The sequence below is a fragment of the Caloenas nicobarica genome, chromosome 11 (assembly GCF_036013445.1).
Source record: "Caloenas nicobarica isolate bCalNic1 chromosome 11, bCalNic1.hap1, whole genome shotgun sequence".
Classification (NCBI taxonomy): Eukaryota; Metazoa; Chordata; class Aves; order Columbiformes; family Columbidae; genus Caloenas; species Caloenas nicobarica.
The window spans coordinates 22,850,289-22,865,382 of NC_088255.1; the positions used below are offsets into that span (position 1 = coordinate 22,850,289).

General features: G+C 56.1%; 1 protein-coding gene across 1 annotated transcript in view; it reads right to left on the bottom strand.

Moving 5' to 3' along the window:
- PLXND1 (plexin D1) overlaps positions 1-7,537 on the bottom strand; it is a 78,573-nt gene extending 71,036 nt beyond the window's left edge. Inside the window, 2 exon segments of the mRNA XM_065642315.1 lie at positions 5,572-7,020; positions 7,022-7,537. Coding sequence (XP_065498387.1) covers positions 5,572-7,020; positions 7,022-7,138 — 1,566 coding nt within the window. The 5' untranslated portion in view covers positions 7,139-7,537.
- Positions 7,538-15,094: the final 7,557 nt, after the last annotated feature.

A 15,094-nucleotide genomic window follows, 5' to 3' on the forward strand; every position in this document is an offset into this window, starting at 1 on the left:
AAGCAGCACAACCGCTGCTTTCCAGGCACAGAAACTGCTGCCACTTTGAATTTCCCTCTGCAATGTGGGATCTGTTTGAGCTTGAGATGCAAAGCAGGGGGAGCCCCGGGGCCCGTTCCCACCGCCCACCCCAGCCGCTCCCGCTGCTCGGCACAGCACCGGGGTGCAGGGGAAGCCCCCGGGCGCCGGCAGCCCCAAGCCCAGCCTGCCGGCCCCGCCGGGACGAGGTTCACACGGCTCCTGCTCGCTGCTCCCAGCTGCCCGCATCTGCCCTGGCTGCAAACAGAACCTTGTGTTTTCACGTGAATTCCCAAGAAAACACACCCAACAGTTGGTCAGGACTCACTAATCCCAGGTACAGAGCAGGTATGCAGTGCCGGGGTCTGAGTCCGACGCCCAGCAAAGCCCAGGCTGTGGCCCGAGCCGCTCTCCTGGGCAGCCCAGGTCCTGCCGGTCCCCTGTGGGCAGAGCCCGGGGATGGCAGCGTGGGGGACACCGACTGCGCTGTGCGGGAAACAACCCCCCGAAGCAAAAGGGACGATGGTGATCCAGCAGCACGGTGCAGCTGTGCGGGAACAGGGCACGTTAGCAACCCCAAACACAACGTGTCCTGCAAAAAGCAGAAATTAAGTCTGCTTCAAGAACTCCTGCCTCATTTTTAATATATAAATTAAGTGTAAATTCCCAGTTTCCTTTCTATGGCTAATCCTTCGGATTTATTTGAGTAGATGTAAGGTTAGAGCACATTTATTTTCATGTTTGGAATTTCTAAATTATTATAAACCAGCACTTCAAAGTAACTCAGCTCCTACAAAACCCAGTCCCATGGAGATGCCACAGTATATTTGGACAGTAAGTAGATGCTTAGTCATATTCCCACGTGTATATGAGGTTTTTTTTTTCTTTGGGAACATTTTCTGACTGGTTTCAAACCACGTTTCTATGCCCAGGCATACAGATATGCTGAGACTGTTTACACAGTCAACCCAAGGAGTTCGTTTTATTTAACAACCCCTTATAGTGAAGCTCACTGGTGGGTATCTCATCATTACACCACAAAACACTGTGCTCAATGAGCATGCAGGATCTGACACAAAACCACAAGAGCCAGAAACTTGAGAATTAATGCTGAAACGCATCATTATCCCAGGCCGCCATGCCCACGTTTCTCAGCACAGGAAACAAACTGGATTTTCAGCCTTTTTTGAGTTGCAGACCCCACAACTTTTCCCAGGAGAGATGCAGATCCCTGGCTAGCAAATGTAAGTCTAATGAATACAAGTCTGCTTTCCCTCGTTACCTCTCCAGGAGAGGTTAGAAGGAGATTGTGGGGCTCAGCACAGAAACCACAGAGTCCGGCATGGCTGGGAGCGTGGGATGGAGTTACCAGCTCCGCTTTTCCGCAAGTGTGCTTGTTGGTCATGCAGTGTGTTCTGTTTTGTGTTAGACCCCCATGTCAGCCCTTGTGTGGACCCCCCGGGTGGGAAGGTTTGCAGAGACGCCTGGAAACCCACGTTCACTTGCCCTTGTGCTGCAGCCATGGCCGGGACAGGGGGCTGGGACCGCCCGGCAGCTGCTCCCTTTCCTGGCCAAAAAAGCAGCTGCCGGCTGGAGCAGCACAAAGGTGCCCACTCTGCCCCCCTTCCCCAAACCAGCCCAAGAGACAGGATGGTGGCGAGAGGATGCCACGGGGGGACACGGCGGTGGCACAGCACAGCCGCCCGCAGCGCAGGAACGGCTGCCCCGGCACTGTCAGCGGTGCCGGGGCAGGGACGCCCCGCACGGCCATCGGGAGCCGGGGACGGGGTCTCATCCCGGCTGTTTTCGCAGGGACTCTGGCGCATTGCAGCTGTGCTGCGCTCCAGCCACACCACCGGCGTGACCTTCAAACCCACCGGGCCACAGTCCTGCTGGGGCAGAATAGTTCAAATACGAAGTAAACCCACTCAGGGTCCTTGGGCTTTGACAAACTCTGCCAGCGCATTGCTGCAAACAATGCTCAAGACAAGCTGTGCAGAGCTCAGACTCCTCTGCTCTCCTGGGGGCTCAGGTTCAAATTCCACCCGGGCTTCTAGTGGGCAAATCACAGCAGTGACTTCATGAGCATTTCATTATAACTGCATGCGTTACAAAGACAGCCCAGTATTTGATACAAAATTCATTACAAAAAGCTATTTTTGTTGAGGGAAAGCAATCCTAGTGCTCACCCACTCACTCTCAGTATAAGAACCCAATCAAACTAAATCCTTCCCTAATACATCCTCCTTCCCCTAAGCTGCCGCTGCAAATTCACCTCCTCGGTAAGTGACTTTCCAGCAGCACTCACTGAACACAACCACCCAGCCTCCCCTCCCGACCCAGACCATCCTCCTCTGCACGTTTTCTCCGGGTCTCACAAAGCCATTAAGTATGTGCTTAATTGCAAGTTAACACCTCCACCAAAGAGACAGGCCTGCTCCCAGGCCAAGCTGGCAACTCCCCCTGCCCAGCCTGGGGATGCAGACTAACCAGTGGTGTCCTGGCTAACCGGCGGTGCCCCCGGCTAACTGGCGGTGCCCCCAGACCCACCTGCCCCCGCATCCTCCGGCACAGCTGGTCCCACACGGTCACAGCGGGAGCCGAACAAGCGGCTGCCACCACACCAACCACAACCCCCCGAGAGTGCTCCCCTGCCCGGGGACGAAGCTCCGCTGTTAGTACCAGCCACCACCCAACCTCTCCTCACCACGCTGATGGGTAACGAGCCTGGCCCCTCGTCAGCACGTGGTGCCATGGGGACGCCAAGGGTCTGCTCCCAAAGCCATCGCTGGCAGCCGAGTCTGCCGCTCCCCGGCTGAGTCACAGCGATGCTGCAGGAGAGGAGCATTCAATTAGAGAGAAGAGCACACAAGGGGGCAATGATTTTCCTTTCACACCACATTACGCCTAGCAGCCCGTGCTCCGTATTTGTTACAACCCACCACTCCAGCCGAACGCACGCTTGGAATGAATCAGGCCATCATTAGGGTTTTATTTTTTCTTACAGAAGAAGCTTAAAACCCAACCACCTAGTCCACAGGAAGAGCTAATGAACCACAATTTTGATAATACCAGAACATCTATCAGTGATGCATAGGCAAAAGAAAACCTGGAAACCCACCAATGGGTGGAGAAGTGGAGCTCATAATGGGAAGGCAGCTAGATGCTGATCTGCTCCACTGAACCAGCTGCTGCTTTAATACATTTTCCTGCTGCGTTCCCAGGGCTGGGACACAAAATGTATTGGAGTATTTCATTGTCTTGAAGGTGGAAATTGATGTTAGGTTTTTGCAGCACAAAGAAACACAATATCACAACTCCTCTCTTGACACTGCCACTCTGGGGCTTGAAAACGAAAACAGCTTGTTAACTTGTTGGCAGTTCTAATGGTTAAGCAAAAAAAAAGAAAGAAAAGCTCTCCTTCTGACTGGTAAGAAGGTTTCCCAGCAGGCTTGGTCAGCGGTTTCAGAGGAATACGCTTCAAATAAATGGGAAGTATAGAAATATTAGGCATGAACGAATATTAATGGTACGCTTCATTTGTATCCTGCTGTACTTGACATCAAAGGAGCTCAGAACAGCTTTACAAATGCAATTTTACACTACGTGTAAGTTAGGTTTCTCAGTTAATACTAATAAATATAGGAGTATGCAGCAAGTGAGGAAGCAGAGGCACCTCAGGTTACATGAGAGCTCAAGGTCAGCAACAGCAGCAGCGTCAGGTGGGGCCAGAAGCCGGTTTTCCCCATTCACCCCACAGAACCACCGACCATCCTGCTGTCTCCATCTGAACACACTTTCTCACAGCCTGATCTCACTGCAGTGGTAAACACAGAGGGTTTCTACTGACTTCCACAGCACTGGCAAGGCCCGGGGACTTCCCGCTTGCTCCTCTGGACCTCCCGTCCCCTGTCGCCCACCCCTTCACGATCACGGCCATCCTCCACAGGCAGCCTTGCGGCACCAACCAACACCACACCTCTGGTCACGCTCCTCACCCACGCAGGGAGCAGACAGAAGGGGCACGTTTTACAGCGACCCAAGGATGGACCGAAATCTCATTTCTGCACTGTCTTCCTGAAGTCACTAGGCAATTAGCTGTCTAAATACCCTACTGGAGACAGCACTTTATATTTTAAACCATTGTATTTAATAGACCAGTGTTACTCATTATTATTTTCCTTACTGAACAAAAGCTGGAAAAGACACAGTCTTCCCAACGGTCCTGGAGCACTGAGGAAGCCCGAGGGAAGCGGGTGTGCTGCTGCCATTGACTTTCAGTGACAAGGACAACAGTCACCGTTAACTCTGAGTCCCAGCCACAGCTCCTCCTCTTGCCCCGCCTGGCAGAGACAGTTGGGTCCTGCCAGGGGCTGGTTCGCAGGGATGCTGAGCTTCAGCCACAGCCAACAAGCACGGCGGGCGCCTTCCCGTCCTGTAAGCAGGACTCCTGCTCCCAGCGACTCATCAGAGAGCCATGACCATGCCAAGCCTTCCGACTGGGTTCCCAGTGTTAACACACAGAGTCTTTGTGAAATTAAGTCAAAAGCCAGAACAACTACCAGATTTCCTGGCTGTCAGGCAGCTTGTACTTTGCCACCAGGGAAAAACTATTCAACTTTGCTAGAGTAGGTCTACGAACCAGTGCATTAAGACTACATATTTTAAGACAGTGTGGAGATGCCACACTAAACACTTTGGTTACCATGGGAAACCTTTCTCTCTTTGCCACTGGCGCTGCACAGGGAAGCCCAAGCCCAAATGCTCTATCTTGCTTTTGAAACCAAACAGATGTTTTTACGATCTTGGATGGAGCTGAGTTATGCGTCGTTCCCAGAGGAAGGGAAAAATGCAGCGTTAAAGCAGCCTTTTTTTCTTACTTTTTCCCCCAAGCCTCGCCTATCTTTAGTGAAAGGGAAAACAGGCGTCTTTATCTGGCGTTAACATTTACGGCGACTCGGTAACAAATTGCGACAATGGCAAACTTTTACCCGAACGCACCAGAACACGGCAGCCAGTGTGTGCGCGTCCCTGGCAGGGCTGTCCGGCCGCGGGACGGGCCGTGGGCAGGACCGGCGGGGCTGGCGATGCTCACCGGCCGCGCAGGGACACCCGGGGCAGCGGGGACTGCGCGCCCGAGTCACCGCGGCGGGGGAATAGCGGCGTCTCCGGACAGACGGGGAGGGGGGGGTGTCCCCCCAGCAGACACACGGACGTTCTCTCTGCCTGCATCCCCGCCGCACGCTCTGGCTGCAGGGGGAAGTAGCCGGGACCCAACCGGCTTGCCACCCGGCGCGACACGGGGAGCGACGAGAACCGAGTGTGGGGAGCGAGGAGCGGCAGGAGGAGAACGCGGGAGCGAAGCGAGGGGAGCAGAGCGCGCCCGCCCGCCCGCAGCGGCTCCGGCCGCGGTTCGCGCTCCCGCCCGGGGGATGCGGCGGCAGCAGCGGCGGAACGGGGCCGCCGCCGCCCACCGGCTCCCGCGCCCGTCCCGTCCCGGGACGCCCCGTCCCCGCTGTCCCCGCCCAGGTGCCGGCAGGTGCCCGCCCGTACCTGTATGTTGCGCTTCTCGCAGGCCGGGCCGGTGCCCTGCACCACGCTGTCCAGCACGGTGACCATGCCGGCGGCCGGGCTGACGAAGCAGGAGTTGCGGGCAGCCCGGATCGTCTCCTCGATCTCGGCGAAGCGGAAGACGCAGAGCGCGGACTGCGGCCGCCCCCCGCCGCCGGCCCCGGCCCGCTCGAAGACGCCGAAGAGCAGCTCCTCGGCGGGCGGCGGGGCCGGGGCCGCGGGGCTGCGCCAGACCGCCCGCGCCGGGAACACGGACACCAGGCGGGTGAAGGCGTCGGCGGCGCCGCCGCAGCGCAGCCCCAGCTGGATGTAGGACTCGGTCAGCTTCTTGGTCTCGCCGCTGCCGTTGAGAGTGGCCTCGGCCGGCTCGCCCAGGCAGATGCGGGCCAGCAGGCTGTGCGAGGGGCTCTCCTTGTCGCCCGCGTTGGCCTCGCTGTTGAGCGCCAGGTAGGCGTAGGGGCGGCGGGCGGGCGGCGCGGCGCCGCGCTGCAGGAAGGCGCGGACGAAGCTGAGCTTGTGCCGCGCCTTGGCGCCCTGCTTGATCTTGAAGATGTTGTCGTCGGAGGGGTTGATGTCGAATGTAAAGAGCTTGGCCAGGTCGCCGCGGGCGTTGAGGGCGCGGATGGCGATCTCGGGCGTGTTCTCGAAGCGGTGGTCCTCCAGGCTGCGGTTGCGGGGGAAGAAGGGGCTGCCGAAGCCGGTGTAGGTGGCGGCCACCAACAGCCGCGCCCCGCCGCCGCCGCCGCGCCGCAGCACCAGCCCCACGGTAGAGGCGTTGGGGTGGTTGGCCGCCACGTTCAGCATGCTGGGGAAGACGGTGACGGGGTCGCTGCCGCCCGGCGGGAAGCGCACGGCCACCGCCGAGATGTTGGCCATGCTGCGCAGCTGGCAGAGACCCTGATAGATGGAGCCGCAGACGACGAGGACGCCCTGCTCGGGATCGGGCTGCAGGATCTTGTTGTAGTTGTTGGTGAGCACCTTGGGGTGCTCGCAGGAGGCCTGCGGCAGCTGCGGCGCATGGCAGAGCGGGCTGTCCAGCACCGGCCCCACCGCCGCCTCCGCCTCCAGCGCCAACTCGCCCCCCGACAGCTGGAAGAGGCGGTTGACGGCCGCCAGGTAGACGCGGGAGCCGGGGCCGTCCAGGGCGAAGTTGTTGGTGGGGGTGGGCGAGAGGAACTTGCGCTGCACCTCCAGGCCAGCGGCGCGGCCGGGCAGCAGCGGCAGCAGCAGGAGCAGCAGCGGCAGCAGCGCGGGGAGCCGCGGCTCAGCGCCCGCCGCCGCCGGAGCCATCCCGCCGCCCGCGCCGCCGCGCCGCAGAGTGCATGAGCCCGCCGGAGCGGCGGGAGGGGCCGGACCGCGGGGCCGCTTCCTGCGGAGGCAGCGCGCCCGCCGCCGAGCGACGCCCGCGGGAAGTGGCGGCCGCGGCGGGTGCGCGGCGCTGCGCGGCGGGGGGCGGCGGGGCGCGCTCGCGGCCGCGCCTCCCTGCTCCGCCCGCCCCTGCCCCCGCCCTCTCGGCGTTACTCACGGGGTCTCGGTGCGGGCCCGTCATGTGAGTGCCGCGAAGTTACCGGCGTGCCTCCGCGCACCAGCGCACCCCGCGGGACGGCGAGCCCTCCCCCGCGGGAGCGGCTCCGCTGGGCGCTCTGCCGTTCGCTCCGCTGTCTCCTTGGCGGTTTCGAGCAGGACGGGCCGGGGGACGGGCGGGGCAAGCAGCACTTTTCCCGGCTGCGGAGCAGCACGGCGAGCGGGAATAGGCATCCCCCCGCCGCCCCCGGGAGCCGGGCTGGGCGGCCCCGGGGCGGGCACCCCGTGGACAAATGTGCCCAGCACGTACGGGGAGGGGGTCCCGGGGTGTGCCCCCAGCCCCCCCGCAGCACGGCTGCCAGGCCCGTCCCATGCAGTGCGGGCTGAGCGCTTGGGGAGAGCGGTGGGGCCGGGGTGTCAGCGCGGCCCTGGGATACCGGCCCCGCGGCCACAGCCCCCGGGCACCCCCGGAACGGCTCCCCGGGGAATGGGGCGGGGGGAAGCGCGGGCCGCCGCCGGGCTCCACCCCCGGAGAAGCTTTGCGCGCTTGCCTGGCAAAAAGCCGAGTTCAAAATAGGACCGTGCATCTTCTCTGCCCTCCAACGGGCTTTTTTTTAACGGTGGAGAAAAAAAGAAATAAAAAACACAGAAGTGATGATATTCCCAATTCCATTCATTGGAATCCACAACGGGGGGAACAGCCCCGAGACGGCACAGTCTCTGATCCACCCTCCCTATCGCTTAGGAACGCTCCACCCGCGTGGGTGAAGGTGTCAACTCACATCTCTGCAGTTCTTGTTCTTCCTCGTCAGCAGGCACATGAGCTTACCCCCTGGTTGTGGAGGGGAGCACGCTCCCAGACGGAGGAGCTCTACTGGATGAGCTCTGCAAAGTCAGGATCCGTCCTGGGACGGGAGAATGTCCAGGGCCGCGCTCTCTGCAGGAGGTGCTTGGTTTGCCCACGTAGCTGAGTGAAACAGCCCCAAGCAGTTGCCCAGACCAGCGCCCACCTCCTGCCACGCCATCACGACACAGGGCACAGCCCAGAGCCCACCCAGGAGCCACCCAACTCCTTGGGCAGCGCATCCCCATGCAAGAGGGGCACGGGTGGGCTCCAGCACCCTGCAGGCACCTTGGTCATGGTGCTCGCAGCACTGCACAGAAACGTCAAGCCAAAGCAACAGCAGAGCTGACAGCCGAACGGGGTGGTTACAGGACATGGGCACAGTGTCCTTGTCTCAAGCCTGAGTTTCCACTAAGAGCCAAGGCCGAGCTGGAGCATCCGTGTGGTGGGGGGAAGCCCGTAGGCTCGGTTCTGCCGTGCAGCTGCAGCAGTACATCAGTGTGCTGGCACGGGTCTCCATGGCAGGCTGAGCCTGGAGGCACCTTGCCCGCCACAGCCAGCAGCATCCAAGCCAAGGGTGGGGAGCTGAGCTGATATTTGGTCACAACCACCTGGAAATGCTCCGCAGGTGAGCCCTGGAAAGCTGCGCTCGCTCTCCCCGTCCCCAAGCACTGCCTCGCTGCCCTGCTTGCCCTCACGGCACCTATCTTCATTTATACAAAACAAGCTAGCGAGCCTGATGAGGATTCTGCATGACTTCTGTTCCAGAGAGAAAAATCCTCTGTTGTTGTCTAATCTCATTTCTACACCTGCCAATTTCCATCACCCCCTTCCTGTCCTCCTCGCCCTCTTCAGAGCACTAATTAATACATAACTGCCTTGGCCACGCCATGTCCACCAAAAATGTGCATTGAATTAAATGCTGTGCTTTCGTGCTATCTAACTCATTGTCTCTGTTAATCATATCCTTAATTAATAGAGTTATTAGCTGTTTTTAAATGTGGGACTCCCAGTTGTTGGGTTTTTTTAAACTACAAGTTAGCAATTTTAAAATGTGATCATGTCTTTAATTTCATAGAAATAAACCCCCATGATCCCAAACCCTTAATCTGCCTATTTTAGGATTTCTTATGGCTGCTTATCCTGATAGTAGAGCATCTTCCATGTAAAATCAGCCTTTTAAGGCATATCAAATTAGGTTCCAGATTACAGTCAGTTAAAAAAAAAAATAGGCCAAAGAAAATAGAAAAATGTGTGACTTACCCAAAGGTATCTGGCACTGGCTTTGTCAGAAAAAATCCCCCAGGAGCTCCGACTCCCATTTCCTATGCCGAGCAGTTATCTACAGTGATACAATTAAAGACAAAATATTTGTGGTATTGAAGGATTATTTGACAAAGATTTTATTGTTGTTGTTGTTGTTAGGAAACAATCCTCTGGTAAGATGCTTTGAGGGGAATATTTTCCAGAAATTATTTCCCAACCCTATTATCTGGGCTGTTAGAAGCTGTAGTGAGTATTTCTAATGGAGCAGTAGAGGTTTTTAAATATCTAATACACAGATCTCACCATTATTTTTCATTCAGGAAGAAAAAAAGGTCAAAGTTAAACCACATGGCTCTTGCCACAGACCGTCACCCCCCTGCCAAAATCCCTTCCTGTTTGACTCCTGCCCAGGTTTAAAGATAACAGTCTTTCAGACGTCTCTGGGGGGGTGAGGGGCTGTGTGCGCAAGAACTCAAAACCACTTTAATTATTAATAAATATATTTACACGAGAACAGTTTCCCTTTAGGGGAAACACGAGTTACTCATGCAATTACTCAGGTTATATTGACTCAACACTGTCAAAAAACAGGATCTAATCACTTTAATCCAGGGAGTATAAACACCTATTTATTTAGCAGGGTGCATCGGCAGGTAGCGGTGAGGCGCTCTGTGGGTTTGGGAAGCGGGTTCCCGGCGCAGGCCATGGCCGGGTCTGGCTCGGCAGCTCTCGCAGCCCGGCGGGCAGAGCCCGGCTGTGCCGTGCAGCGCGTCAGACGCTGCCTCTGCTCCCAGCCCGCTGCTTGGTTTTCATCTGCTTCACTCTTGGCCTCTAAGTGTGCTATTTGAGTCATTTTCTATATATATGATTGCAGGGCAGGTTGGCAGGAGACCGTAAGGTGCATTCACAAATGCTCAGCAGACACGTGTGTTGAATCCTTTTGGCTGCCTGCATTCCCTCTCAGAAACGCATACTGATGGAAAACGGCCATTGAATAGCTCTGGGAACAGAGCAGGGGTCCAGCTCACGCCCGTTCCCCATCCTGAGGGGCCACCAGCCGTTACTCCAGAGAAGAGGGTAAGACACAGGCGAGAGCAGAGCGTCCCGCTTAGTCCCCGCCAGCCCAGCCCAGCGCCAGCCAGCACAGGGCTCTGCTGGGGCGGCATTTCCAAACAGAGAGGAACCTTGCACCGGGGAAATGCAAGGGCAGCTGAGGAAAAGCTGAGAAGCACTTAGACACAGAGAAATTATTGCCTGAACAAGAGCTGTTCCCTGATGACCACACTCATCTGGTGCTCTCCAGTCCGCCTGCCACCCTGCCTTTGTCCAGCCTGTTGTTAGGGACCATGTCATCAGGCTGGATGTGTCCGCAAAGTGCTCGCAACAGCACTTCAGGGCACTCACAAATAACAGAGGGCTTGGAAACAGGCTGATTAGCCATCCTCGGTATAGTTTTGGATGAGTGTGGACCAAGTCCCTGTTTTATTGTTATTAATCTGTATTGCAGGCACTGCTTATGGAGCGGGAGGCCAGATTGCCATTACTGCTGTTACTAATGATTTAGCACGCCGGGAGTCTGCTAGGGGCTTAGCAGAAAGATTAGGGCAAGGTCCCTTCCCAAACGTCTTTTAATCTAAACACGCTCCGGTGTGGTCTCAGGCTTTGCTGCCGACGGCTGCAGCAGAACCGCACCGGCGCGGTGTGCTCTGCTGCCACCGGCCCCCAGCCCCGCGCAGCAAGGGGAGAGCGATTTATGGGGACCTGGGGAGCTTCCTGAGTAAAATCACACTTCTTTCCCTCAAGCCTCTTTGTTTTCAAAGATGAACATTTCCCAGTGTAATACAGAGCATTGCTCCCTTCAGAGTACGTAATGCAGTCACAACCTTGTCTGCAGCGTGCAGCCGCTGACGTGTTCACCGTGAGGGATTTGCCTCCAGAGAGGAGCTGTGCGGACAAAGGTTGTGAGCCTGAAAAGGTCTCCTTCTAGGTTAATGACAGATTCGGTGCTGGTGAAAGTTCACACATGCAATAATGGCAGGATTTTCCAGACCAGGAGGTTTATCACAAGGCAATAAAAAACCATATATTTTGTAGCCTGTGCTGGGGTTTGACCCGGGCACTGTGGGTGGGAAGCTGGGATGCAAAAGCAGCGGGTTCCCCAGTTTCCCACAGGTCTCCTTGGTGACCTGTTGCTTTTATTTTCTTTAGGGGCTTAGAAAGGGCTCGGCACTCGCTCCCCCCGGCTTCACAGCAGTCAGGGCTGGGCGCGTGGCTGGTGAGCTCAAATGTGTCTCCAGCTCTGCTCTGTGGGAAATTTAGCATGTGCTGGGGCTAGCGGTTGGATGAACCCCTTCGGGCCCCAGCCTGGCTACGCTAACAGTCTCTCGTCCACACGTGTCCCTGTCAGTGCAGACCGTGGGGCATCGCAGGCGGCCACAGGTGTGCAGGGCAGAGCGAGTCCCTTCGGCTGGGTCCCCACCAGCGCCAGCCGAGGGGGTTTCTGGCCGGATGATCAGACTCAATGCAACTAGAGGGTAAAGGAGGGTTCCATCCAGTCCTGCTCTGACCTCTGGGGAAACTGAGGTGCATGGCACCTCTCTGAGCTTCAGAGGGGTGTCAGATAAAGACCAAGTGCCCCAAGTGATGTTCTGCAAGGACAGCACTGGTACGTTTCTTGCAGCACAGAGATGGGAGGACACGAGCCCCCAGCACCCCAGTGCACGAGCCCCCCACACTCCGGTGCACGAGCCCTGCTGTGCGGGTCTCATCCCTGCACCAGCCTCGACATCCCACTGGGGACCGGCAAGGGCTCAGGGCTGCAGGGAAGCCCTGCCGACCCGCAGCATCCAAGCGCCCGCTGGAGCAGCAGCTGTGCCCAGCGCAAGAGGGACTGTCACGTCTAGTCTGTGTCAGCCCGGCCGCGCAGGCCCTGCGCGGCTTGACGGCGTTCCAGCAGTGTAGGATGCAGCAGTTGGCTCTTAGCAAAGGAAGCAAACGCTACATAAAGCAGAGCATCCCCTCGTGGGATTCACAGCGGGGGCCATGCTGATTGTTCAAAACAAAGCATGGCTGCGCTGGAAGCAAGCCTGGTTTTTACCCCGGGATTCACACATGAAGGCCGGAGCTGACCCAAACAGCAAAGCCCTGCAATAACCACCAGCGAGGCTGATCCTATCAGCTTTGTTCAAACATCCTCCGCCAAAGCCTGGAGGAAGTTTTTCCTTGTGAAGTCAGGCAGGATCGTGCTGCACTCTTTGCAATATGCTAACTTTGCAGTGAGCAGTTGCTCAAGACGTGCTTGAGTAGACAGGCCACTGCTACCCGTTAACCGAAACAAATGGGAAAGGGGGAAAGCTTACAACACAACAATTGCTTTCAATTAGAGGAAACATCTCTTGCCAAAATATGTCAGCAGGATTTGACAGACTACATTTTTAACTGTGTACTACTGAAGAACTGGCTGCCCTAGAATGCAGCTTAAACTAAACAGGGATTTAATTCCCCTCTCTTCTTTCCCACAGTATAATCACCAGGCTGTAAATACACTATTCTAGCCCACACTAACCTTGTTAACTCCAACCAATTTGACTTACCTCAGTAGCTTCAACATTGTTCTCTCTCATCTTCACTGGGCTGTTTGAGGCTTCAGTGTCAATGCTCATAATGTGCTTTGAAGGGAAAGGGTTAAATGTGGTTAATCGTAAAATTATTGTTTGCTTGGCACATCTTAATACAAACCTAAGCATTTTAGTTAAAATCTCATAATTGCTTTAAAAGATACACCGCGTTGCACTGAGCTCTGAGTCACTTCTGTATTTGGTGTGTCCAGCCCTAAGCATCTCTAGTCTCCCGTCAGCAACCCGGGCTGGTACCAGCACTGCTGACGCAGCCCTGCCCCATCGGTTTCCTCCTCCAGCACCCCAACCGTCCCCCCTGCGCCGTCCCCGCTTCAGCCCCAGCCCAGAGGTCCCTGCCAGCGCCCCGCGCCTGCACCCCCTGCCCCCCGCCACGCCGTGCCCCCCGCAGCCTCGCTGCGCCCCACGCACCCACCGCGTCCCGCAGCTCCCGCGCCACGTCCTGGGTTCCAGTCGTGGCGCAGGGTCAGCCCCTCAGGGTAACTTATCAGCAGGCGTTACTGACGGATGTACATGCGCACTGCTCTTTACTAGTGAACCTGAAATGTTTTCATACCTGTGCCTCGCAATGGCCTGCCATCTGCGGTTTCCAGATAAATCCTTGACACGCAGTGTCCAGCAGCATGTGTTTCATGTTGCCTCTAATAGTTGCCTCTCATTATAATGTCACTTGTGGGGTGTCATCTGGTGGCGTATATTTTTGGACATATTGTAAACAGTGTGATCTCGTTCTTGGTGTTTCCCTGGTGGCCCCAACAGTCTTAAAGGTCTACACATGCCTCATGTGCAGTCAACACATTCATTAATCTTAGAGACAGGCCAAAGCTAAAAGTCACACACACATATATGTATGAAAAAAAGACGTGTGCACATGCACATTTAAAATGTCAGCAAGTCCTGTACTGGACTAGTTGCAGCATTTTGAATTTGTTAACAGAAAAGGAGAGCAATCAGGCAGTTTTGGTTTAGCCCGCAAATATACTGTCTATGTACAATCTGCATGCTTCTGTGCATATATATTGTCTGAACTCACCACAAAATCAATGATGCAAAATACGTGATGTCACAAAACTGCATGCTAATGGAAACATTCACATGAATCTTTATACAAGTGAAATAGCTTTTTCTTTGGACTATCTGGATAACTCAGTAGAACAGGCACTCAAAGTGCTTCACCTGCCAGTGAATGGGACTGAGCAGAAAGTAGAAAAGGTAGTAAAACAGCCTAAATAGTTAAAACAACCTTTCAGCACTCACTCTGTTTTAAAATGTAAACACCATACAGCTAAAGATTGGGGAACTTCCATCAGTTGAATGTCAGCTGTTCCATTTTTCCACCTAGGCAGCAGTCTTTTTGCTATTTTCATATCCACATATCACATTGTCCATGGGTCTGCAGTGTGTTTCAGGGGTCGTGGATGTCACAGGGGACACCCTTTTTTTCAGTGTAGGGGCAGAAGGAATCATACAAATAATAGTGTCATCTTACCTGAGTTCAATGACAGTGATGTCGTCTCTTACACAGGGTGCAGAGCAATTGCTTCATTGAATTAAATAAGTTGCTTAGCCCTGGAAAGGCCAGGGAAATGGCAGCAACCCCTTGTTTCACGGTGTTGATCTGAACAGAGAGGCATAATGAGCTTTAATAACAATAAGGACTAACGAGCTGCCGGCGCTGGCTCTGCACTGACGGTGCCGGTGTGGGCGCTGAGCTCCGCTGCTGCTTGACACAAGGCGCCTGTCGGGAGGGTTTGTTCCCTGGGGCTGGACGGAGACAAACCTGGTTCTCTCACACCATCGGGTCGGATTTGGGCTCCATCAGCTTGTGTCCTCCCAGACCAGAACCTGGGATTTCCCACCTGTGACATCCACCTCCCACGACCCGCAGCAACCCAGCTGCGCGGGCAGGACCGGGTCTGTGTCCCCCCGCTCCGCAGGGCTGAGCCCGGTCTCATCTCACTGCTCGCCGGCTGGGAAGGGCAACCGGGACCTGTCAGGGGTCACGGTGGAAAACACACATTTCACTGGGTGACTTTAGGACGTGTCACAAAATACGGGGCCTTTGTCCTCCCTGCCAGCGGGTCCTTTCAGGCCAGGAGGCTAAATACCCAAATGGGTTCCCAGCCAGAGAGCCGCCAGCATGCAGAAATCGGTTGCCAGGTTTGGGTCAGCTCCCGGAGCAGAGGTGCGGGCAGCACCAAAACCATCGCAGCCGGCACTCGTTAGGCTCTCGCCC